The sequence below is a fragment of the Pinus tabuliformis genome, chromosome 7 (genome assembly GCF_031772625.1).
Source record: "Pinus tabuliformis cultivar Carrire ecotype Pingquan chromosome 7, CPIR1, whole genome shotgun sequence".
NCBI classification, from domain to species: Eukaryota; Viridiplantae; Streptophyta; class Pinopsida; order Pinales; family Pinaceae; genus Pinus; species Pinus tabuliformis.
The window spans coordinates 656,637,890-656,663,104 of record NC_142293.1 but is presented as its reverse complement, the minus strand read 5'-3'; the positions used below and the strand labels follow the sequence as shown (position 1 = coordinate 656,663,104).

Genomic DNA, 25,215 nt, shown 5'->3' with positions numbered 1-25,215 from the left:
TTCCACGGATTTGTGGACTACTTTTTATTAAGGGTAAAGAAAATAACCAAAGTTGAGAGCTAGGGTATCCCACTAGGCATAGAGTAGACAGTGACATGGTGCTATGTTAAGGCACTCCATGGTGTAAGGTCACTGGTTCGAAACTCTGTGGGTAAAAGTCCATACATGCTAAGGGTTGGTGAGGCCCAAGCCACGTGTGATCCCTGAGTAAATTTGATGACCTAGAGGCCCCTAGGTTGAGGCTAGTCAAGCCATAGGTTAGTCATGCCAGTCACAAAAACTAGCAAACAAAAAGTTGAGAGCTAGAGTGTATTAAGATTGTCATTGGCAATGTCAAAGCCAATATGGGAATCAATTTAGGCATCATTGATATGGGCATAGCTCATAATGTTGGTGGAAAAAGTAAATTTCATTTACAAGGAGTTGTTGATGATTTTCAATTATGGGTGAACACTTTCTTAGTTTGAGTTTTCCTTTTTTTCTTGCTCATGTATTTTGGTATCTACCTTTGTTATTTTACATAACCTATTTTTTTTTTTTTATTGTGGGGTTTAAACATCTTCCATATATGTTTGTAGTAAATTATGAATCAATATTGTCCTTGTTTTATGATATGAGCATTGTTGGATTGTTTATTTCAAAATAAGAGAGAATAGACATTTAAAATGTTCAATCAATTAGAAACTTCCTTACAAAAGAACTAGCTTAAAGCTATTTATTTTTTTTCCTTTGAGTAACAAGAATGCATGATCGAATTAACTAGAATTCAAACCTTCTAGATCCATCTTTAGTTCCAAGCCCTTATCGCATCATAATATCCTTTTCCCTTATATATTATTATAGGGTCATATTGTTATTGCACAATCAACTTTGTTCAATAAAATTAGGGCATTGTAATTTCTAGCACTCCAAAAAATTATATAGCATACATTGCATCAAGATCTGTATAAATCTAAACATGAAGTGTGATGTGCAACTCTCAACCTAGCCACTTACCTTTTCATTATGATGCACCCATTGAGGCAATAAGCTGAAATATCCAAAATAAAATAAAATTAGTGAAGTGCTTTTTCAAAAAGGCCAAAAGTCTTGCTTCTCATACAATTGGACAATCAAAATTCTTGTTTTGGATATAATTGGACAATGGAACTTTACTTTAGTATCTACAACATGTTGGAGGAGGATTTGCTGAGGGTTAAGGAAAGATAATGGAATTTTATTTGGTATCTATAACATGTATTTTAGTAGCATAGATCTATCTTAAGTACAAATCTAACATGAGCTGAGAGGGGTCAAATTTATTTAGGTGCAAACTTATTTTAGAATGTAAAAAACAATGTGTAACATTTCATTGTCTAATTGTATTTTTGAATGCTATAGAGATTACATAACTTAAACTTGTATGTCCAAAAAATCTTTGTTGGATTTCAACAAATATATATATATATATATATATATATATATATATATATATATATATATATATATATATATATATATATATATATATATATATATATATATACACTAGACTGTAAAATACTAACACCATACCACTTCAAACTTTTTATTTTTAAGTATAGTTCAATATTAATTCATATTAAAATATTATTTTCATAATTCATATTGGATATTTTATTATATACAATAGTAAAGTATTTTTTTATTTTTTTTTTCATATACAGATATCTATGAAGTTTCAAATACCATGGGTTGTCAAAACTTGGAACCCAATAACGAAGGTTAAAATTATATATATATATATATATATATATATATATATATATATATATATATATATATATATATATATATATATATATATATAATGTTAAAAAAAATTATTTTAATGTTGTGTATAATAAATATCTAATGTGAGTTACTAATAAAATATTTTAATATGGATTAATATTCAAGTATGCTTAAAAATATATTAATATCTATATTCAGGCTTCTCTGATCCATAATAAATTATGCAAAGTCTTTCGGTAGAAATCACATAAGAGAAATTTTTGGCACTTTGCTTCACACTCGCTATAAAATGAAGATATTTTGTGAATTTTATGAATTAATATTCCCTTAGACTTAAGAATATATTAATAAAAAACAAAAACCATTTTAATGTATGTTGGTCTATGTTGGTTATAGCCAACATTGCTTTTCTATTTAGAGAATATTTTATTTTTATTTTAAGAGGGACACATGTCAACTCCAAATTGAGCTCGGACATACTTACACATAGCCCCTTGTTAGAGGAAGATTTGTTAACGGTTAAGGAAAGATAATGTTAGTTTATTTGGGTTTCTAATGTAAGTCTATTTTGGTTTCTATAACATGTTGGAAGAGGATTCATTGGGGGGTAAGAAAAAATGATGGAATTTTATATGGAAAAGATAATGGAATTTTCTCTAGGTTTTTATAACATATTGGAAGAGGATTTGTTGAGGGGTAAGGAAAGATGATGGAATTTTATTTGGGTTTCTATAACATCTTGGAAGAGGGTTTGTTGAGGGGTAAGGAAAGGTGATGGAATTTTATTTGGGTTTGTATAACATGTTCGACGAGGATTTGTTGGGAGTTAAAGAAAGAGGCAAAGGTTTTTCTTCAAACACAGTTGGACAATGAAATTTATTGGGGTATCTATCACATGTTGGAAGAGGATTTCTTGAGGGTGAAGAAAAGATAATGGAAATTTATATGGGTTTCTATAAAATTTTGTTGGACATTGATTTGTTGAGAGTTAATTAAAGAATCCAAAAACCCTAAATGTGACATTTAAAGCACTAATTCTAAAGAAAAATCCTTTGGAATCTTTCGAGGACTATAAACTAATTTCTTAATTACTCAATTTATAAGATCATCACAAATATCCTAACAAATAGCTTGAAGAATGTATTATCAGAGTTCATCAGGGAAGAATAATTTGGATTTCTCTTCAACCAAGAAATTCAAAATGTTATAGGGTCATCTTAAGATGCTATAGAGTCATCTTAGGAAATGAGAAACTATGTGGTAGGAATGATCCTTAAATGAGATGCTCTATACAATGGAAGTTTCGTGAATCTTAGAAAATGACACTTTGTCAAAATCAAGATATTTTCAAATTTGTATATGTAAATGAAAATGACATTTTGTCAAAATCAATATATTTTCAAATTTACACATGTAAATGTTTAGTGTTTAAATTCATAATATATATATTTAATTTTAAGCTAAAAATATTTTGTAGAAGACCAGTAATAAGATGCTATTTTTTCTTCATTATTCTTTTAATTCAAAATCAACAACTTAATAATAAAAAAATTCACTTATATTTTTTAAATATTACATCTTATTTTTTATTTTATTTTTAAATACTTATAATATTTTAATCTAATTTGTATGGTTTTCACCTTCTCACATAATTTTTTTTTGGTCTAATTTTTATTTTAGCTGATTTATTTTCTTCCACTTTTATCTTAATATATAAATTAAAAATAAAAATTATAACCCATTTTATAATTAAAATTTAATGTTAAATACATATCAAATACAACATCTCTATATATCACTTTAAAAGCATAGAGACATACAATACTTTGCTTCACAATGATCATCATTTCTCTCTTTTTCATTATCGATTACCATTTGTTTTAATTTGCTTAAGCCTTCATAAGCTAAACCGTTTCTCTTACTACTCATCCGTAATAATCTATTTTAAATATGTTCAACTGTTATCTCTGATCAAAGTATAATTTCTTTTAAATTGGTCAGAGATTCCATAAGCCAAACGCTGCAATTTTTGGTAAACTCCAAATTTACAGTGCCATTTGAAGGATGTTCAACTATCAACTCTGAACTTTTCTTAAATCAAACTTACCTATACTTTCTACTTTACAAAGTATCATAAAACGCAGACTGGTTCCATCAATTCAAAATGCCCAACACTTTTCTAGTATGATTGTCAACCTATGTCTTACTGCAAAAATATAAATAAAAGCTAAAGAGAAAGCGAAATAAGATCCCTCCAAGAATAAAATAGGCCAGTAATTCCATGTGATTCTGTCTTGTTCCTTGATTTTGATGATCAGAGATGGCAGATGGTTAGTGGAAAGAGAGCGCCAGCGGTGAACGTGAAAGGATGGCGTGAGGTAGGTTAATGAATTAGGGCCAAAAGTGGGCATAGAAGCCATGCCATCTGAGATCTGCAAGAAGCTTTTACGCATTTTGCCTGGTGATCTTACCAAATCTGAACCAGTGGTAGTTCCACATGGATGGGTGATTGTAGTGAACCTCCACAAAGAGCTTGTCCACAATGAGAGGCATCTCTGGATCACTGAGCCATCGCCTCAGAATCGGCCACTCGCTTCCCTCGATGTCCATCTTTACAACCACTGTATCAGTTGCTTTCAATCACAACTCCTCTTTCATAAACCTCATTATATTTATGACATTGTTGGCTTTATCATCTCAGTCTGACACAAAGCTATAGTGCAGCTGGATTCGATCCACCATCCACTGCGGAGGTTGGGGAGTGGCCTTTACAATGAAGGAGGAGGGATTCGTCTGTGCCACATTACTCTTTTCGTCAAAACCAAGCGGCCTCGTCTTTTGCAGGAGCTTGGATTCAACTTCAAAGGCGTGAATCTCGATGAAATCGAAGGGGTACATGCGAAGAAACTAGGCTAGGCTGGTGCTGAATGAATTAGCACCCAGATCCAGCAGAACCCGTCGCTGTCTGCGATGGAGATCGATCGCCTTGGAAGGCAGAAGCCATGGCAAGATGTGCGTTTTGTCCTCCACATCGTTGGATAATCGGAGGGCGAAACCTCTGCGGAAATTGTTACGATTGTCGAGCTTCTCAATGAGATGACCTTTTACAGGACAGGCAGCAGCCTCCTATCCACTTCATCTGCCGCCATGGATTCTCAACCTGATCTTCATCTTTGTCCAAGAATCTTTCTCTCGTCTCGCACAACTCATTGTTGTTTCTGGCCATGGCTTCCCATTCATTATGCTTAAACACTTGCGCAGTGAAGCCTTGGCGTTTGCAAGCCACAGAAACGCCAAACTCAATGCCAAGAAAGCCAAATCTATGCATGTGGTTCACATAAATATCAAGAAAAATATATGTGGACAGTATGAGGACCAAGGCATAGAGCAGCCACAGATGAATCGTTTTGCTTTTTCTGGTGCCCTGTGTCTGAGAATGAGAACGAGAAAAATAGATACGTTGCAAATTTTCACAATGAATGCAGATAAATTCAAATTTCAAATCGATCCACTGTTTCGCGCCCACCCATCCAATTCGTCTGACATTCGAGGCGCTGCAGGTCGCGTCAGTATTTTCCGGTGGAGGCTGGAGTCCTTTCCCGGCCGGAGAGTTGTCCCGTTACATGCCCATGCATGTATGGTGAAGTTGCTCAGCGATTGCTGGCCGACTTGAGGTCCCATCATAGTACTCTTAAACCGCATTGAATACCCAATAGCATAGGCAATATTGCTTGCCGGCAGATTCAACCTTCCAATTTTGTTCGTACCATCTAACTCTGAGTGCCAAGCGATCTCTTGCAGCAGCAACATAACTGCCAATTGTCCTTCCACTAATTTCCCTTCCACTAACTATTCACGTTTCTTCAAGACGCAATGCCCTCAGGCCTACAGCTACCATATGACGACGCCAAAAACACGTTCACTTACCCCGCAGGCATTAAGTACAATACGGTCGTCTTTTGCGGCGCTGCCGCTTCTACCACCTCTCCAGCACCTTCAGGTATTGAATTTCACTGATTAGAAGCAATTTCTTATGGGTTCATATAGTTGTTCTTTAATTCTTCAGGTTTAACATCTACACTATATCCAGCAGCCTATTTCCCGCAAGCGATATTGCCAAAACACAAGCACTATGCACCACAGCAACAGAAGACACTCAATTTTCTCCACTAACCAAAAAACAGAGTCTCTAGCTTAGAAAGCCCTATGTGAGCAAAGTCAATACAAATTTACCCAAACATCTCTTTTGGATGAGAACTCCATGGCTCTCACAAATGAAAAAACCCCAGTACTATGATAGTAATAAATGTAAAACGTACAAAACCATACAGAAATCTGCCTGTGAAAGCCATACTATAAGAGGATTGCTTCACCCTTTTTTTCGTTGGGAATTTCTGATGATTCCGAACAAAATTCAACAGAGAAGAACAATGCTCTAATACCACTGTTGGGGGTTTTTCTGGTAAAATCCCAAAAACAAAATAACTGAACTGAACATAGAGACAGTGCTCTGTTTTTTTGCCACAGGATCTTTTGCACAGGGAAGCTGTTTTGTCTTAGAGAAACAGAGTTTTTCTACACCCCAAAAAAAACTTTGCATTCATCAATATGACTGCCTGTTACAAAAAAGGTCTTCCTCTTAACAAAGGGATTACAAAACTGCTGTTACTAAAAGGAGTCTTCCTCACATAGAGGGATTCACCAACACTGCTTTTACAAAGACATCTTCCTCACATAGAGGGATTCACCAACTGCTGTTACAAGAACATCTTCCTCACATAGAGGGACTCACCTGAGACTGTGTTGAAGAGCACCTTCCCCTTGACAGAGGGATTCACCTGAGACTGTGCTGAAGAGCACCTTCCTCTTGACAGAGGGATTCACCTGAGACTGTGCTGAAGAGCACCTTCCTCTTGACAGAGGGATTCACCAGTATATGCTGAAAAGCATCTTCCTCTTGACAGAGGGATTCACCATGACACTGTGCTAAAAAGCACCTTCCTCTTTAACAAAGGGATTCACCAAGTAACTGTGCTGAAAAGCACCTTCCTCTTTAACAGAGGGATCCACCAAGAAAACATTTCAACAACCAAAATATTACTCTGTCTCCTCTGGGTTTTTATTCGCTGCTGCGTTGCCTCTGCAATTCACACTACTATGGGTAACAATTCCTCATTGCACTTCTGTGCATATTGCATTGCACATATTAATAAAAAACTCTTACATAATTTTACACCATTCATATGCGCTGCCCTTTTCTTTTCACACCTTGCTTCACACAAGCTTCGTCTTCATTTTTTTTATTTAGGCAATGCACTGCTGTGCAATATCTCCCTGCTTCACACGTTGGTCTTCCTTCTATTTCATTAACGCCTTCGCTCTCTTGCACTGTTGTGCACACACTTGTTTTTCGTTGCTGCTTCGTTTGGACAACATCCAAAAACTTACATTTCCATTTCAATCTTCGTTCTGTTTGCATTAACACAGTGCACTGCTGTGCAAAACACTCCTTGCTTCACTCTACGCACTGTTGTGCGATACATTACATGCCTCACACAATGGTCGACTCATAAAAACCATTTCTTAAAACATATGCGCTCCCCATGCTTTCTTTCGCTGCCGCGAGCTCACATTTCACAATAGTCAACTCAACAAAATGTTAACCTTTTTTTAATATGTATGCCATAAAAAAAAATAACACATAACGTGCATATGCCCATACCTCCGGTGTAATTAAAATTTAAGGTTCTACCAACAACTTACGAACCCATTTAATTTTCAGCATGGTGAAGGTACTTCATTAATTCGCTGACAAGTCGGCTGTCAAAACAGAAGTTTGATTTTACTCCACGCAAGGTATTTAATGCAGGATCGTATGCAACTTTGATTGATGGACAACGGAGAACGATGAAGACAATCGGACGGTGGACGAAGATTTCGGGAGGCCTTTTGCTGCTGAACGTTAGGCTCCGATATGGCAGGTTCAGTGGACGTACAGAAGACCACGCGTCCACAGGTGATTGTATTGGAGGCGAGCATACGGAAACCACAATTGCAAGATAGGCGGTCCGAAATGTCAGGTGGTTTTGCTGAGCGGTTTCGTTGCTGCGTGCTGGCTGAGTTGCTGTCCACGTCCGCGTCCACGCTGCCTGCAGTTGGAATTAATATTCCAACACTCCCCCTTAATTTCAACTATTGGGCGTTTAGTCCTACCCAGACACTTCATCAAAAACTCGAAACTTTTCTGATCCAATGGTTTGGTCAGTATATCTGCTACCTACTCCTTCTCTGCTCTCATGGGAGTTTTAATTTCATATCTCTCCCCTAAAAGAAGATCCATATGATAGAGTTCTACGAGGGTCTTCATCAAATCTTCAATCTCTTCTTCTGTCATATTGATAAGGGTGTTGGCAGTGAAGTCCATCTCAACCATCTTGGCAAGAGTTACATATTGAACTCCATACTCTTTAAACAAATCTTTAAGGAACTTCAATTCCTTTCTCCCATTCATGGGTTCTGTCCATTTTTTATTTTTAACTCCATCTTGTAAATGAACAGGGTCATCAACATGAATAGATAAAGCAAAAAAAGAATTCGTACCTTCATTTGTTGCTTCTTGTGGTGTGCTTGGAGAAGCACACTCATTTCTCCTCAAGGGTGTGATTTGCTGCCCTTGTGTTGGTGCTGCTATTTGAGGATGTACTTCAGCCATCTCCTCATCATCTTCATCATGAGACAAACAGTTTTTATCATTCACTGTTTTCTCTAAGCTTTCATCACAAGCTTCTTCCTCAATGAACTGAGGTTTTTCTGTCTTCACTTTCTCCATGCCTTGATAGGCTGTCTTGAGAGTTTCCCATGCTTCTTTGGATGTCTTAGCTGCTGCTATCCTTGGAAACACACTCTCATCTACTGCTCGATACAAGAAGTAGAGGACTTTAGCATGCTCCTTCTTATAGTTCTTCAACTGCTCTTTCTCTGCCTGAGTTAAGCTATTAAACTCATCGTCATTTGCTGGTTTTTCAAAACCATCTTCAACAAATTCCCATAAATCTTCTGAGAAAAGAAAAGCTCTCATAACTATTTCCCAATAGTCATAGTTTTTCCCATTGAGTAGTGGGAGCTGAGTATTAAAAATACCCATGCTAGTGCTGGTGCTGGAGCTGGAGCCAGTGATCTTTGCACTTTAAACTATGCTTCAAATATTTGACTGTATTTAGAGATTACTGACAGTCTTCAACAACTACATAAAAAACTGAGAAATACCTGGATCCTTTCTTGACTGAGTCTTCACTCTGCTGGAGAAGCTGCTGCAGCAAGAAAATCCTTCCTTCAGCTTCTTGAACACCTTCAAAGAGCCTGGAAAGGCTCTGATACCATGTTGGGAATTTCTGATGATTCCGAACAAAATTCAACAGAGCAGAACAATGCTCTCATACCACTGTTGGGGGCTTTTCTCGTAAAATCCCAAAAAAAAAATAACTGAACTGAACACAGATACAGTGCTCTGTTTTTTTGCCACATGATCTTTTGCACAGGGAAGCTGTTTTGTCTTAGAGAAACAGAGTTTTTCTACACCCCAAAAAAAGCTTTGCATTCATCAATATGACTGCCTATTACAAAAAATGTATTCCTTTAACAGAGGGATTACAAAATTGTTGTTACTAAAAGGAGTCTTCCTCACATAGAGGGATTCACCAACATTGCTTTTACAAAGACATCTTCCTCACATAGAGGGATTCACCAACTGCTGTTACAAGAACATCTTCCTCACATAGAGGGACTCACCTGAGACTGTGTTGAAGAGCACCTTCCTCTTGACAGAGGGATTCATCTGAGACTATGCTGAAGAGCACCTTCCTCTTGACAGAGGGATTCACCTGAGACTGTGCTGAAGAGCACCTTCCTCTTGACAGAGGGATTCACCATGGCACTGTGCTGAAAAGCACCTTCCTCTTTAACAGAGGGATTCACCAAGTAACTGTGCTGAAAAGCACCTTCCTCTTTAACAGAGGGATCCACCAAGAAAACATTTCAACAACCAAAATATTACTCTGTCTCCTCTGGGTTTTTATTCGCTGCTGCGTTGCCTCTGCAATTCACACTGCTGTGGGTAACAATTCCTCACTGCACTTCTGTGCATATTGCATTTCATATATTAATAAAAAACTCTTACATAATTTTACACCATTCATATGCGCTGCCCTTTTCTTTTCACACCTTGCTTCACACAATCTTCATCTTCATTTTTTTTATTTACGCAATGCACTGCTGTGCAATATCTCCTTGCTTCACACGTTGGTCTTCCTTCTATTTCATTAACGCCTTCGCTCTCTTGCACTGCTGTGCACACACCTGTTTTTCGCTGCTGCTTCGTTTGGACAACATCCAAAAACTTACATTTCCATTTCAATCTTCGTTCTGTTTGCATTAACACAGTGCACTGCTATGCAAAACACTCCTTGCTTCACTCTACGCACTGCTGTGCGATACATTACATGCCTCACACAATGGTCGACTCATAAAAACCATTTCTTAAAACATATGTAGTCCCCCTGTTTTCTTTCGCTGCCGCGAGCTCACATTTCACAATAGTCAACTCAACAAAACGTTAACCTTTTTTTAATATGTATGCCATCAAAAAAAATAACACATAACGTGCATATGCCCATACCTCTAGTGTAATTAAAATTTAAGGTTCTACCAACAACCTACGAACCCATTTAATTTTCAGCATGGTGAAGGTACTTCATTAATTCGCTGACAAGTCGGCCGTCAAAACAGAAGTTTGATTTTACTCCACGCAAGGTATTTAATGCAGGTTCGTATGCAACTTTGATTGATGGACGACGGAGAACGATGAAGACAATCGGACGGTGGACGAAGATTTCGGGAGGTCTTTTGTTGCTGAACGTTAGGCTCCGATATGGCAGGTTCAGTGGACGTACAGAAGACCACGCGTCCACAGGTGATTGTATCGGAGGCGAGCGTACGGAAACCACAATTGCAAGATAGGTGGTCCGAAATGTCAGGTGGTTTTGCTGAGCAGTTTCGTTGCTGCGTGTTGGCTGAGTTGTTGTCCACGTCCGCGTCCGCCAACACTGCCTGCAGTTGGAATTAATATTCCAACACTCCCCCTTAATTTCAACTACTGGGCGTTTAGTCCTACCCAGACACTTCATCAAAAACTCGAAACTTTTCTGATCCAATGGTTTGGTCAGTATATCTGCTACCTGCTCCTTCTTTGCTCTCATGGGAGTTTTAATTTCATATCTCTCCCCTATAAGAAGATCCATATGATAGAGTTCTATGAGGGTCTTCATCAAATCTTCAATCTCTTCTTCTGTCATATTGATAAGGGTGTTGGCAGTGAAGTCCATCTCAACCATCTTGGCAAGAGTTACATATTGAACTCCATACTCTTTAAACGAATATTTAAGGAACTTCAATTCCTTTCTCCCATTCATGGGTTCTATCCATTTTTTATTTTTAACTCCATCTTGTAAATGAACAGGGTCATCAACATGACTAGATAAAGCAAACAAAGAATTCGTACCTTCATTTGTTGCTTCTTGTGGTGTGCTTGGAGAAGGACATTCATTTCTCCTCAAGGGTGTGATTTGCTGCCCTTGTGTTGGTGCTATTGTTTGAGGATGTACTTCAGCCATCTCCTCATCATCTTCATCATGAGACAAACAGTTTTTATCATTCACTGTTTTCTCTAAGCTTTCATCACAAGCTTCTTCCTCAATGAACTGAGGTTTTTCTGTCTTCACTTTCTCCATGCCTTGATAGGCTGTCTTGAGAGTTTCCCATGCTTCTTTGGATGTCTTAGCTGCTACTATCCTTGGAAACACACTCTCATCCACTGCTCGATACAAGAAGTAGAGGGCCTTAGCATCCTCCTTCTTATAGTTCTTCAACTGCTCTTTCTCTGCCTGAGTTAAGCTATTAAACTCATCGTCATTTGCTGGTTTTTCAAAACCATCTTCAACAAATTCCCATAAATCTTCTGAGAAAAGAAAAGCTCTCATAACTATTGCCCAATAGTCATAGTTTTTCCCATTGAGTAGTGGGAGCTGAGTATTAAAAATACCCATGCTAGTGCTGGTGCTGGAGTTGGAGCCAGTGATCTTTGCACTTTAAACTATGCTTCAAATATTTGACTGTATTTAGAGATTACTGACAGTCTTCAACAGCTACATAAAAAACTTTGAGAAATACCTGGATCCTTTCTTGACTGAGTCTTCACTCTGCTGGAGAAGCTGCTGCAGCAAGAAAATCCTTCCTTCAGCTTCTTGAACACCTTCAAAGAGCCTGGACAAGCTCTGATACCATGTTGGGAATTTCTGATGATTCCGAACAAAATTCAACAGATCAGAACAATGCTCCGATACCACTGTTGGGGGTTTTTCTCGTAAAATCCCAAAAACAAAATAACTGAACTGAACACAGAGACAGTGCTCTGTTTTTCAGCCACATGATCTTTTGCACAGGGAAGCTGTTTTGTCTCAGAGAAACAGAGCTTTTCTACACCCCAAAAAAAACTTTGCATTCATCAATATGACTGCTTGTTACAAAAAAGGTCTTCCTCTTAATAGAGGGATTACAAAACTGTTGTTACTAAAAGGAATCTTCCTCACATAGATGGATTCACCAACACTGCTTTTACAAAGACATCTTCCTCACATAGAGGGATTCACCAACTCCTGTTACAAGAACATCTTCCTCACATAGAGGGACTCACCTGAGACTGTGTTGAAGAGCACCTTCCTCTTGACAGAGGGATTCACCTGAGACTGTGCTGAAGAGCATCTTCCTCTTGACAGAGGGATTCACCAGTATATGCTGAAAAGCATCTTCCTCTTGACAGAGGGATTCACCATGACACTGTGTTGAAAAGCACCTTCCTCTTTAACAGAGGGATTCACCAAGTAACTGTGATGAAAAGCACCTTCCTCTTTAACAGAGGGATCCACCAAGAAAACATTTCAACAACCAAATATTACTCTGTCTCCTCTGGGTTTTTATTCGCTGCTGCGTTGCCTTTGCAATTCACACTGCTATGGGTAACAATTCCTCACTGCACTTCTATGCATATTGCATTGCACATATTAATAAAAAACTCTTACATAATTTTACACCATTCATATGCGCTGCCCTTTTCTTTACACACCTTGCTTCACACAATCTTCGTCTTCATTTTTTTTATTTACGCAATGCATTGCTGTGCAATATCTCCCTGCTTCACACGTTGGTCTTCCTTCTATTTCATTAACGCCTTCGCTCTCTTGCACTGTTGTGCACACACTTGTTTTTCGCTGCTGCTTCGTTTGGACAACATCCAAAAACTTACATTTCCATTTCAATCTTCGTTCTGTTTGCATTAACACAGTGCACTACTGTGCAAAACACTCCTTGCTTCACTCTACGCACTACTGTGTGATACATTACATGCCTCACACAATGGTCAACTCATAAAAACCATTTCTTAAAACATATGCGCTCCCCCTGTTTTCTTTCGCTGCCGCGAGCTCACATTTCACAATAGTCAATTCAACAAAACGTTAACCTTTTTTTAATATGTATGCCATCAAAAAAAATAACACATAACGTGCATATGCCCATACCTCCGGTGTAATTAAAATTTAAGGTTCTACCAACAACTTACGAACCCATTTAATTTTCAGCATGGTGAAGGTACTTCATTAATTCGCTGACAAGTCGGCGGTCAAAACAGAAATTTGATTTTACTCCACGCAAGGTATTTAATGCAGGTTCGTATGCAACTTTGATTGATGGACGGCGGAGAACGATGAAGACAATCGGACGGTGGACGGAGATTTCGGGAGGCCTTTTGCTGCTGAACGTTAGGCTCCGATATGGCAGGTTCAGCGGACGTACAGAAGACCACGCGTCCACAGGTGATTGTATCGGAGGCGAGCGTACAGAAACTAAAATTGCAAGATAGGCGGTCCGAAATGTCAGGTGGTTTTGCTGAGCGGTTTCGTTGCTGCGTGCTGGCTGAGTTGGGAAGACCTAAATATGAAGGTGACAAGGAGATTGTGTACCTTATAAGAAGTTTAATGTAGTGGACAGAGGAAATGGGTCTTAGCCTGAGGAGAAGAACAAAGGTGATGGTATGAAGACTTTGAGGTGTTGGACTTATGGTGGAGAAAAACACAGTACATATTTCCCATCACATCAAGGTGGAAGGCCTCATATTTAGAGTGCTCAAGAGGCACATACAGTTAGAGATGTTGGTAAGAATATTTCTCGGGTTTATTCAGCATTGGATAATACGAAGGTAGATCACCATGCATCCATTATTGAGATGGAAGGTAAGATTAATGATAAATTTGTTTCTATGTTGATTGATCCTATATCCAATTATAGTTATATTAGTCCTGAACTAGTGGATAAGTGTTGCTTGAATAAAAAAGTGCATGCAAAATATTGGTTGGTGTAGTTGGATATAAGGACCAAAATAAGAGTTCATCATTAGGTGAGATCTTGCACATTTGATCATAATGATATGCCTACATCAACACATCTAAATGTTCTTCCTTTGGGTGCATATAATATACTTTAGGACATGGACTGGTTATTCATTCAAAGGGCTAAAGTGGAATACTATGACAAGGCTATTGAGTGTTTAGATGATGATAGGGAAAGAAGAATCTTGTAGGGTGTTGACATTCTTAGGATTTGCATCTGAATGCTGAAATGGATCTTGAATGGTAGTCTTATAGACTTAAGCTTATCGAGGAAGGGATTACTTTAAATGAAAGGATGGATTTTCTCTCATGGGTTGGCCAAGTTGCTAGAGGCAAGATAGAAGTCAAAGAAATTTACTCTTTCATTTCGAGTTCTCCATCTCCCATTTCCTTTGATGAATGGACTGTGCCCATGTGGAAATGAGATGCTCCCTTGAAGATCAAATTTTTCTCCTGGTTAACCCTTTTTTACCACATCTTAACCTGGGACAAATTGAAGAATAGGGGCTTACAGAGCCAGGGCATATGCCATTTTCTCTATTCTTCCATCGAATACATTATACACTTGTTCCTGGACTGTACCTTTACAAAGGCAATTTGGGAAAATGTGACAACAATGCTGAAGATCAGGGTTGGATTGAACTGGTCTTCCATTATTTAGTGTCTTATGTTTTTGTCCTTGAATCTAAGACCATATAGGGTGCTCCCCATGTATGTTATTTGGGGGATATGGCGGTCTAGGAATGACACAATCTTCAATGATAGGCACCCTAACTGCCCTTCTACCAGAGTTAAGATTGTTGGTTACTTTCTTGAGATAGACCCCTGGGTTCCTAGGTCTCCTCAAGGCATTGTTTGACTTTTAGATATGGGGACTTACTTCCCTATTGAATTCTCCGATGGTGCTTCTGCTGGGGGATGATGTGGTTTCATATCTCTCATTGAGCTTTGTCCCAATAGGGTTTTTTGATTCTATTGGAATGGGGATGATAGCACTAATTGGAGGGCAGAGATTGTGGCACTATGGAGTTTACTCGAAAGCGTTGTTTGGTTAGACATTGATTCCATTAGGATTATCGGAGATGCCAAAATGGTCATTGGTTAATTGCACGAGAGGAGCTCTAGATGTTCCTCTGCTTCATCACTGGACAGCTAATATTGATGGCCTCTGCTCTTCCTTCTCTGATTTATCTTTCCTCCATGTGTACAAAGAACAAAACATGGAGGTTGATGGCTTGTCCAAGCATGAGCTGGAATGTATCCCTTCCTTTATGTTTACAAACTATGGACTAATGGATCCATTTGTTTCTATGGGTCCTTTGAGCTATGAATGTTTTTCTATAATCTGTCTGGTTCCTCGGTTATTGTTGTGACTTAGTATGGGCTTTGGCCAAGATTATGTTTTTTATGATCCATTAATTTTCTCAAGGCAATTTGTTGTTTTTTTCCTGTGTTTATTTTGGTAGGCTTTGTCCCCTTCCTTTGGGCGACTTTTGATTTTGATTCTCTGCTGATGAAGCATGTCAGATCTCATGTTATCAATAAAGATTCTTTGTTTTTTCATGTATATATATATATATATATATACATAGAGAGAGTAGATCAATTTTAACTCTAGATTTATCGATGATTGAGAGGATCAAATTTCCCTAAGTGTGAATTTTTTCTCAAATTTTAAGGACTATTTTATTTGGGATTTGTTGCATGAAGTCCTTGCCACTTTTCTGGAGACTTTCTATCGAAGCCTTTCAGCGTGACACTTGTCTGTCCCTAACCTCAGATTTGTGATAGTCTGGTTTTGTGTTTTGACAGTGATGGTGCATGACATCTGGGTCATGGGGGAATTAAGGCTCAAGCGAGGTAGCTTCCTCATGGACCTGGGTGTTTATGTAGATGTTGTTGCATGGTTGTCGTTGCATCGCCTTCCATACCTAGATTGCAAATTGATAACAATTGCCCCTTTTCCTTCATGTCGGGAATTCTCGCAGCACTTGATAGCCTGGATCATGAATTTTTGGGTAAAATCTAAGCCCACTAGTTCAAAAAAATTCATTCTTGTGGCTCTTTTATTGGTATCAGTCTTAGGCGATTAGTTGTTGCCTCCAGGGCCTAGATACAAGTCTTGTGGAGCCAAAGCCATCATTTAAATAGTTATTAGAATCGAAAGCCACCTATTGCTTCTTTGTCTTCTAGTTTCCTTTCTCTATCTTGACCTTCTCTGCTTGGGCTTCCTTTTAGTCCCTGGACTAGTCTGTTGCTAAGCCTTCCTTACCTCTAGTCCTTCCTCTTTGATATCTAGTTCTTTGTCCCCTGCACCTACTTCAACTTTCTCCTCGACATCATGCCTCGGCACTACATGTGCAGTCGTTGAGGCAGGGGAGGTTGTGGACCTCAAGGAAGAACTCATGCCCAGGTTGAGGTATAGGAAGTTGCTTCCATATACAATTTGGCTACCCCCTATAAAATTTGTGCTAAAATACACCGTCTTGAGTTTATCCGTAGTTGATCATAAATCATTTTTTAATTATGATATCCTTGATGAGGTTAGCCAATGGGTTCCTAACCCTAGACACATCAGTGGAAAACGGAAACAATACCTCTATTCTATCACCCTACATTAGCAGCTTAAGACCCTACTGGGCAGAATTCTGAAAGAAAAGAAAGAGGATTAGTACAACATCTTTACTCCCTTGAATGATATTAAGCGCGTACAAAGGTATCAATGTTTGTGCTTAGAGAGCATTGATGCCATAATTTCTCACTTGGAGAGTCACCTTTAGTGTGATGAAAAACCACTAGCTCCTCTAGGTTCCAATGCCAAAGATCCTGCCCCTTTCACATTGTCAGATTCATAATTTTTATGATGTATGCTTGTAGCCTTTATATATGCAGATATGTAGTAGATAGGCATGCTTATTTCCAACAGTTGATGCATTTTGCTCAAACATTATCACCGATAGGTAGTAAACAAATATGATTTCCCTTGGTAGATTGAGACAGATTATGGGTGTCCTAATTGAACTAAAAATGTCTGTAGTTGTAAGAGTTTTTTACATCTTTAGGAAATACAAAATGAATATACATAATAATAATAACAATAACAACAACATAGAAATAAGAAAATTGAAAATATTCACCGCAAAAGTGAAATAGGAAAGCCTTTCATTTTCTCTAATTACACAATAAAATAGAAAAATATTTTTTCTTTTTCATTTAAAAATTAAGCACTCTCCAACCCAGTATGGAAGAGATGTTTTCATGTTCTTCCATGCTATGTAAACAAAAATACTAAAAAAAAAGTACATAATGAAAACAAAAATAACCATAAGTTAAAATAAAAATAATGTATTGAGCCATGGTATTACCGTGCTATTATCATAGTATTGACCCATGGTATTCATGGGGAATATAACCTACTGAAAGGGGGAAATACTCTTTAAAGACTAACCTAAATCCATCTTAACACATATCTACCAAGCACTCAAAATGATCAAATCTATTTTCACTCTAAAAGAAGTTTGCACCTTAAGAGATTTGATGTCTCTCAACATTTAGAAGATCCATAATTAAAATGAATTAAATTGTTCTTGGAAATAATCACACCAACTAAAATCATAAAATTTTCTACTTTCTTTAACTACATTAAATTATTCAAAACACGTTTACAAAAATTCGTAAGATGATTTCTAACAAAAAGTTATACTTTTTCCTCTCTATTCTCATTATACCTTTCCCGCTCTATTCTAAAAAATTCTTTTTTTTATAAAACCAATATTATTTTATAAAACCAAATTCTTTATTATGGCTTTATTAATCATTTTAAAAAAACTTACACAACCACGGTTATTCACTTACATTCTCTATCTCATATACTATAATCGATACTTTTAATACCTTAACAACACCTTTCATAAAAAAAATTAATCACGAAGATGTATAATTTTTTTGAATAACAATGATGAGTCACCATGTATTAACAAATAGCAATTAACGATGGTTGTTCCCATTGCTGGTTTCACAACTACCTTGAAAAACCATCGGAGCACTCGATTTATATAGATTAAACAACTTAAATTGAAGTTTTTAAAAATCTTTGCGAGATAGGGCACTCAAATTATATAGATTAAAGAACTTAAATTCAAGTTTTTAAAAATCTTTGCTGGATAATGATTAAAATAAAACAGAAAAATGCTTTAAAAAAATGTCATTTTGTCTATAAGTTAGACTACGCCATAAATTATCTAGTGGGTAATTACATGTGGTGTGGTTTTCTTTGAATAACATTGATGAGTCAACCTACATTAGCAGAGAACGATTAGTGATGGTTGTACCTACCACTTGTTTGACAACCGAATAACATTGATGACTCCACTTATATTGGTAGATAACAATTAGTGACTATTGTCCCCACTGATAACGATTAGTGATGGTTGTCCCTACTACTTGTTTGACAACTGAATAACATTGATGACTCCACTTATATTGGTAGATAACAATTAATGACTGTTGTCCCACTACTGATTTGACAACAAAATTATAATATATTTTCCACTTTGTAAAAAAAATATAATTTTTATATTTATATTATTTTAACATTTAGAACCAAAAAAAATTTAAATTTTGTTTATATATATAGGCTGATCCATATGGTTTAGACCCGATACCTCTTGAGGTTTAACAACTCACTATCAAAACAATCACCGATCGAACTTACTTTTAAACGAAAATAATTTTTTCCTTGTCATTTTAGAACTAAATTAAATAATTTTTTATTTAATTATTTTGGAAAAATTTCTTCATAAATTTTAATTTTGCTTAACTATATAACATATCATTTTATAAAAAGGAAGCATGTGTGGTGGGCTTGTTTTGGTTGGAGAATTAGGAATTGTTTTCAAGATTTAATTTTTTCAACACTTAATAAAGCCAACTTTAAAATAAGATAAACCTAGACTAGTAATATCCCTTCAGGTGTGAATCGTGATTATTGATCGACCCAATTGTCAATGGTGCACGAGAAAGTATTGATCAACCCCACACGACACGGCGTTAGTGGGATGGTTACTGATTGCGATAACGCGCTTTTAATTGTGAATCCTTGTGAAACCGTGGAAAACACGCCTCTAGTTGTGAATGCCTCTTACGGTTAGTCAAACTAGAACTATCCAAGATCGGTTGTTGTTCTAGTTGTGAATGACTCATACGATTAGTCACACTAGAACTATCCAAGATTGGTTGTTGTTCTGGAGGCGTCAAACTAGAACTATTCAAAATTCGTTGTTGTTGTGGAGGCGTTATATAGCTTTTGCAGGGGAAATGTTTGAGTCACAGCGTTTGCAATGGCGAGAGCAAAGGGAGTTTCTCTGGCATTCATGGCGGTGTTGTCCTGTTGCGTTGTACAAGGTAATAACTGCAAAAGCGCAAAGAGAGTTTCGCTGGCATTCATGGCAACTTTATGCAGTTGGATTATACAAGGTAATAACTGCAAATTGGATATTTATGTATGTTGAAGAGTCTAACTTTATTACTGTATTTGTTATCCTCGGGAGTCGCAGGAGCAGGAGGTGTGACCATTGAGTTCCTGAATGAGTGCCAATTCCCCGTTTGGGTAGACGGGACACAAATAGACGAGACACAAACAAACGGCATAAGAGTTCTGGACGTGACTGGAAGCTCGTGGACGGCTCCACTCACTGCCGGTTCGACAAGTGCCAGATTTTGGGGGAGGACTGGGTGTATCTTCGGACAGGGCTGCACAACCGGGGAATGCAAGAACACGGCTGGGAGTGTACAAAACTGTGCAGTGACTATGGTCGAGTACAGTCTCAATGAAGCCGAGAACGTCGACCTCTATCGCATCTCTCTCGTTGGCGGATTCAACATTCCAATTTCGATCAAACCCTCTAACTCTAAGTGCCAAACGATCGCTTGCAGCAGCAACATAACTGCCAATTGTCCAGCAGAATTGAAGGTGCCGGGCGCATGCATGAGCGCCTGCACTGTTTACAATACATCCCAATATTGCTGCACTGGGGATTACGGCGGGAATAATTGCCGTCCCACTAATTATTCACGTTACTTCAAGACACAATGCCCCCAGGCCTACAGCTATCCACTTGATAACGCCACGGCCACGTTCAAGTGCTCCGCAGGCAGTAACTATACGGTCGTCTTCTGCGGCGCTGCCACTTCTTCCCCCCCTTCTGGTATTGAATCTCACTAACTAAAAGCTAAGTAGGCGCACTGTCTCCTCAATACACCTCTTTTGACATTCAAGGTTTTGTGACATGAAATTATGAACAGTATTGCAATCATTTATTTATAATGCTATGATGTTTAAAAGGTAACTACAAATTGGGTAATAACTGCAAATTGGATATTTATGTATGTTCAAGAGTCCAACTTTATTACTGTATTTGTTATTCTCGCAGGAGCAGGAGATGTGACCATAGAGTTCCGGAATGAGTGCGAATTCACGGTTTGGCCATTCGGAAGTCAAATAGGCGACACATGGATCCAGCTGGGCAGAGGAGAGTCGTGGACTGTTCCACTCACTGCCGGTTCGACAGCTGGCAAAATTTGGGGGCGCACTGGGTGTGCGTATAACTGCACAACATCGGACTGCTCGGCTGCACTGTATTGCACAACCGGGCAATGCGAGCGTGACCTAGAGTGTGAAGGAATTACACCCCCAGCGACTATGGTTGAGTACGTTCTCAATGAAATCCCGAACCTCAACAACTATGACATCTCTCTCGCCGGCGGATTCAACCTTCCAATTTCGTTCATACCCTCTAACTCTGAGTGCCCAGCGATCTCTTGCAGCAGCAACATAACTGCCAATTGTCCCTCAGAATTAAGGGTCACTGGTGGTTGCATGAGCGCCTGCACTATTTTCAATACATCCCAACATTGCTGCACTGGGGAATACGAGGGAAATAATTGCCCTGCCACTAACTATTCGCGTTTCTTCAAGACGCAATGCCCTCAGGCCTACAGCTATCCATATGACGGCGCCAAAAGCACGTTCACTTGCCCCGCAGGCACTAAGTACTATACGGCTGTCTTCTGCGGCGCTGCCGCTTCTACCACCTCTCCAGCACCTTCAGGTATTGAATTTCACTGATTAGAAGCAATTTCTTATGGGTTCATATAGTTGTTCTTTAATTCTTCAGGTTTAACATCTACACTATATACAGCAGCCTATTTCCCGCAGGCGATGTTGCCAAAACACAAGCACTATGCACCACAGCAACAGAAGACACTCAATTTTCTCCACTAACCAAAAAACAGAGTCTCCAGCTTAGAAAGCCCTATGTGAGTAAAGTCAATACAAATTTACCCAAACATCTCTTCTGGATGAGAACTCCACGGCCCTCACAAATGCAAAAACCCCAGTACTATGATAGTAATAAATGTAAAACGTACAAAACCATACAGAAATCTGCCTGTGAAAGCCATACTATAAGAGGATTGCTTCACCCTTCTTTTTTTCGATCAGAAGAAACTCTTTCTATTAATAATAAAGAAAATGGTTACAATAGAAAACATGTATCAGTATTTCGACTAAAAACAGTATAAGTTAAAAAGAGAAACTTCAGTCTTAGATGTAACAGAGAAACATAGAAACTTCACTGCTTTGAAAGCCCTACAATGATCTATTATCACAGTAAAGAGATTCTTCCTACAAACCAAGAGATAAAAAGCCAACAGACTTGAAAGATAGACATCAATGCAAAAACTAATAACTGGATCTGAAAGCCTCCAGTGATCCAGAGAAGAGTGGAAAGATGATGATGAAGAGGGGAAAGACGTGGAGAGAAACATCCAGCGATCAAATCCACCCGGAGGCTAGAAAACAGAGAGCTTTGACCGGGAAAGTTGAGATTTTAAATCTGAATTTGTCCTTCCTCTTGTAGGATGCCGTTTTCAAAATACTGGAAAGTGATCCAGTCAGTCCCCTAAGAGCAGCCTGCCTTAGATAATCAGTCTGCTTCACCATTTTGTGCTTGGCAGATGTGTGAAATAGCTAGGTTGTAGAATTAAGGGATCAGGGCTCTAATTTTAGATTAGATTTCCAAGGCTTCAGAGAAGGGAGAAGAAGCTATGCTATGGAATTCAGAAATCAGGGCTCTAATTCTATATTTCCAAAGCTCCAGAGAAAGGAAAATGAGAAAAAGAAACCTCTCATATTTACCCACTCAATTAAAGACTTGGAATCTCCAAAAACAGTGAGCTCCCGTAAACTAAGCACAATGTAGGATCTACGGGAGAAGGCCTCGCCCTTTATTTATAGTGAGACGTGCTATAACAGCTACCATCAGCAGTTATGCAGGCGCATTGTATCTTCAATACACCTCTTTTGACAATCAAGGATTTGTATCATTCTAACAATAGAGCCATGAAATGAATATAAAGAATTACAATAAATTTACATGACCAGTTTTACAATCATTTATTTATGTTGTTTCAGTCTGCAATTTTTTTAATGATGTTTCCAAAAGAAATTATATTTTTGTTTGGGAAATTCAATAAATTATGTAAGATATTCAAATTTCGGATCTTGAATTTCAATTTGTTTTCCACCTATTTTTACATTATAACATCACTTGTAAATTTTTTTTGACCCGAAACTTGTCTGTTAGCAAAAGCGAACAGGCTTTTAATCGGAATAACCATAAGCGGAGCTTTAATAGCTTTAGCAGTGATGGTGGTTATAGCTGTTTATTGGAGGAAATTCAAGACTAAACAACATCTCAACGAAGGTGAGGAAGCAACTTGAAGTTCAGATATATTTTAACATGAGTCACACTGTGAATTTACCCTGTGAAAGCACTTCTTTGATATACTGTAAATTTGCAAGGATTGCAGACAACCTGACAATTATGCGCCCAAATCCAACAAAATCTCGTGCCTTCAAGTTAAGAGATATAATGCAAGCCACACAAAACTTTACTCAAAAGATTGGGCAAGGCGGTTTTGGATCAGTATTCTTTGGTAAATTGGAAGGAACAGATATAGCAGTGAAAGTGCTCTCCGTGTTCTCTACAGAAGGACTTCACCAATTCCAGAATGAGGTAATTCTAGGGTTTTTAAATCATAATATTTTTAATTATATTGACATTATTAATCTGCGTATAATAAATTTGAGTGGTTTCACTTGATCAACAGGTTGATCTTCTTTCTAAAATCAATTATAAGAATTTGGTTTCTCTACTCGGATTCTGTAATGAATCGAAAGAGGTTATGCTTATATACGAGTATATGTCTGAAGGGTCCTTAAGGGATCACCTTTATGGTAAATGTGTTACTAAATAATATTGTTATTCTTTGATTGAGTTGGTGTATATACTAATATTAATTCCAAGAAATTGTTTTCCAGGTCGTAGCGCAGAGCTTTCCCCTCTAAATTGGAAAACAAGGCTCAAAATAGCTTTAGATGCAGCGCAAGGTAAGTCTTTAAATAAAGTAGTGCAACTTTCGATCTTAATGCTTTGAGCATAATTTTCATGTGATCCACCTCCTCTTTGTGTTGAAAGGACTAGAATACCTGCATCGGGGTTGCACTCCAAAGATAATTCACAGGGATGTTAAGTCTGCCAATATCCTTTTAGACGCCAATATGAATGGAAAGGTTGCCGATTTTGGTCTGTCAAGGATCTCAGTGGATGGAGAGTCTTCTTATGCCAACACTGCCGTAAAGGGAACAATAGGATACCTCGATCCAGAGTATATATTCATATGCCCTTCTCTCACTCTGTTCAATATTCTTCATATTGTACAAATTCTGTTAATTATTGAAAGCAACGGCAATCTTATTTTCTGTTCCGGATGTTGTGCAGCTATTTCCGCACTCAGATGTTGACTGCGAAGAGTGATGTATATAGTTTTGGGGTGGTGTTGTTGGAAATTATATGCGGCAGACCACCCATAAATGCAAATCTAAGTGAAGAGGAGGTTAACCTGATTGAATGGGTAAGAAATTTGATTATGATAAATCATCTAAACGAACAACATAATTTACGATTTTCAATTGTCACTCACCAAAATTAGATATTATGTTGACGTCATGTATAGGTGGGACCATATGTGAAGATTAGCGACATAGAGGCAATTATAGACAAGAGGTTGGACGGAAACTACTACATGGGATCAATAGTTAAGGTTGCGCGACTAGCACTTAGATGTGTGGAGGGTGTACCATCTTGTAGGCCAAGCGTGTCTGAAGTAGTGGCAGATATAAAAGATGCCATCACATGTGAAAATGAGAATAATAATAGTCCCTCTCCTCTCATTTCAGAGGGTATTGGTATTGAACATAGAGATTTGGCAGCCAGCAATGAATCCATACCCAGAAAGATGGAGTGGGCTGATAACAGCTCTAACCTCACTCAAGTAGGAAGATGACTTGAAACTTCCAACATATTCATGAATGGACCATGTCAATGTTATTTTTCCGACTCAAGCCACTCACCGAATTACTGAATCGTTAGCTATTTATCTACATTTTCGTAGTATAAATGATCAAATATTTCAATTCTATATTTCATGATCTTTCTTAGTGGTTTGCCGACCAATATAATACTGTATCGTTAGCTATTCATCTACATTTTCGTAGTATAAATGATCAAACATTTCAATTCTATATTCCATGATCTTTCTTAGTAATTTGCAAAACTGTATATATTTTTATTTCTTTAAACCTGAATTTGTGATACACATTGATTATATATATATATTATTTTTAAATTTAAATTTATAATTTTATATTTTCAATTATTAAATTGGTTAATAAAATTATACAGACAACTTAACAAAAAAAATAATAATTATATTTTTATTTTTTTCTTACAGTAAAAAATTATAATTAAATTCATGGAAAAAAGGTCTGTTTATTTATACGTAAAGATGGACGAAGCATAATGTTTTCATTAAAAATTAACTCTTTACAAATTAATATAACAAT

General features: G+C 37.6%; 1 protein-coding gene and 1 pseudogene across 2 annotated transcripts; one reads left to right on the top strand and one right to left on the bottom strand.

The window, feature by feature from the left end:
• Positions 1 to 4,143: 4,143 nt before the first annotated feature.
• Positions 4,144 to 5,562, bottom strand: LOC149249137 (uncharacterized; annotated as a pseudogene).
• Positions 5,563 to 19,521: 13,959 nt separating this feature from the next.
• On the top strand, positions 19,522 to 24,681 carry LOC149249136 (PR5-like receptor kinase). 2 transcript variants are annotated; one of them, XM_089456182.1, is made up of 10 exons: positions 19,522 to 19,652; positions 19,805 to 20,455; positions 20,681 to 21,358; positions 22,895 to 23,014; positions 23,121 to 23,326; positions 23,421 to 23,547; positions 23,632 to 23,700; positions 23,795 to 23,978; positions 24,092 to 24,224; positions 24,327 to 24,681. In XM_089456182.1, exons 1-10 carry the CDS (start codon positions 19,589 to 19,591, stop codon positions 24,654 to 24,656), a joined length of 2,562 nt encoding a protein of 853 aa, XP_089312308.1. In that variant the 5' UTR covers positions 19,522 to 19,588; the 3' UTR covers positions 24,657 to 24,681. The 2 variants fall into 2 exon arrangements, with proteins under 2 accessions (XP_089312308.1, XP_089312307.1); XM_089456181.1 differs by having other exon boundaries at positions 23,789 to 23,978.
• Positions 24,682 to 25,215: the final 534 nt, after the last annotated feature.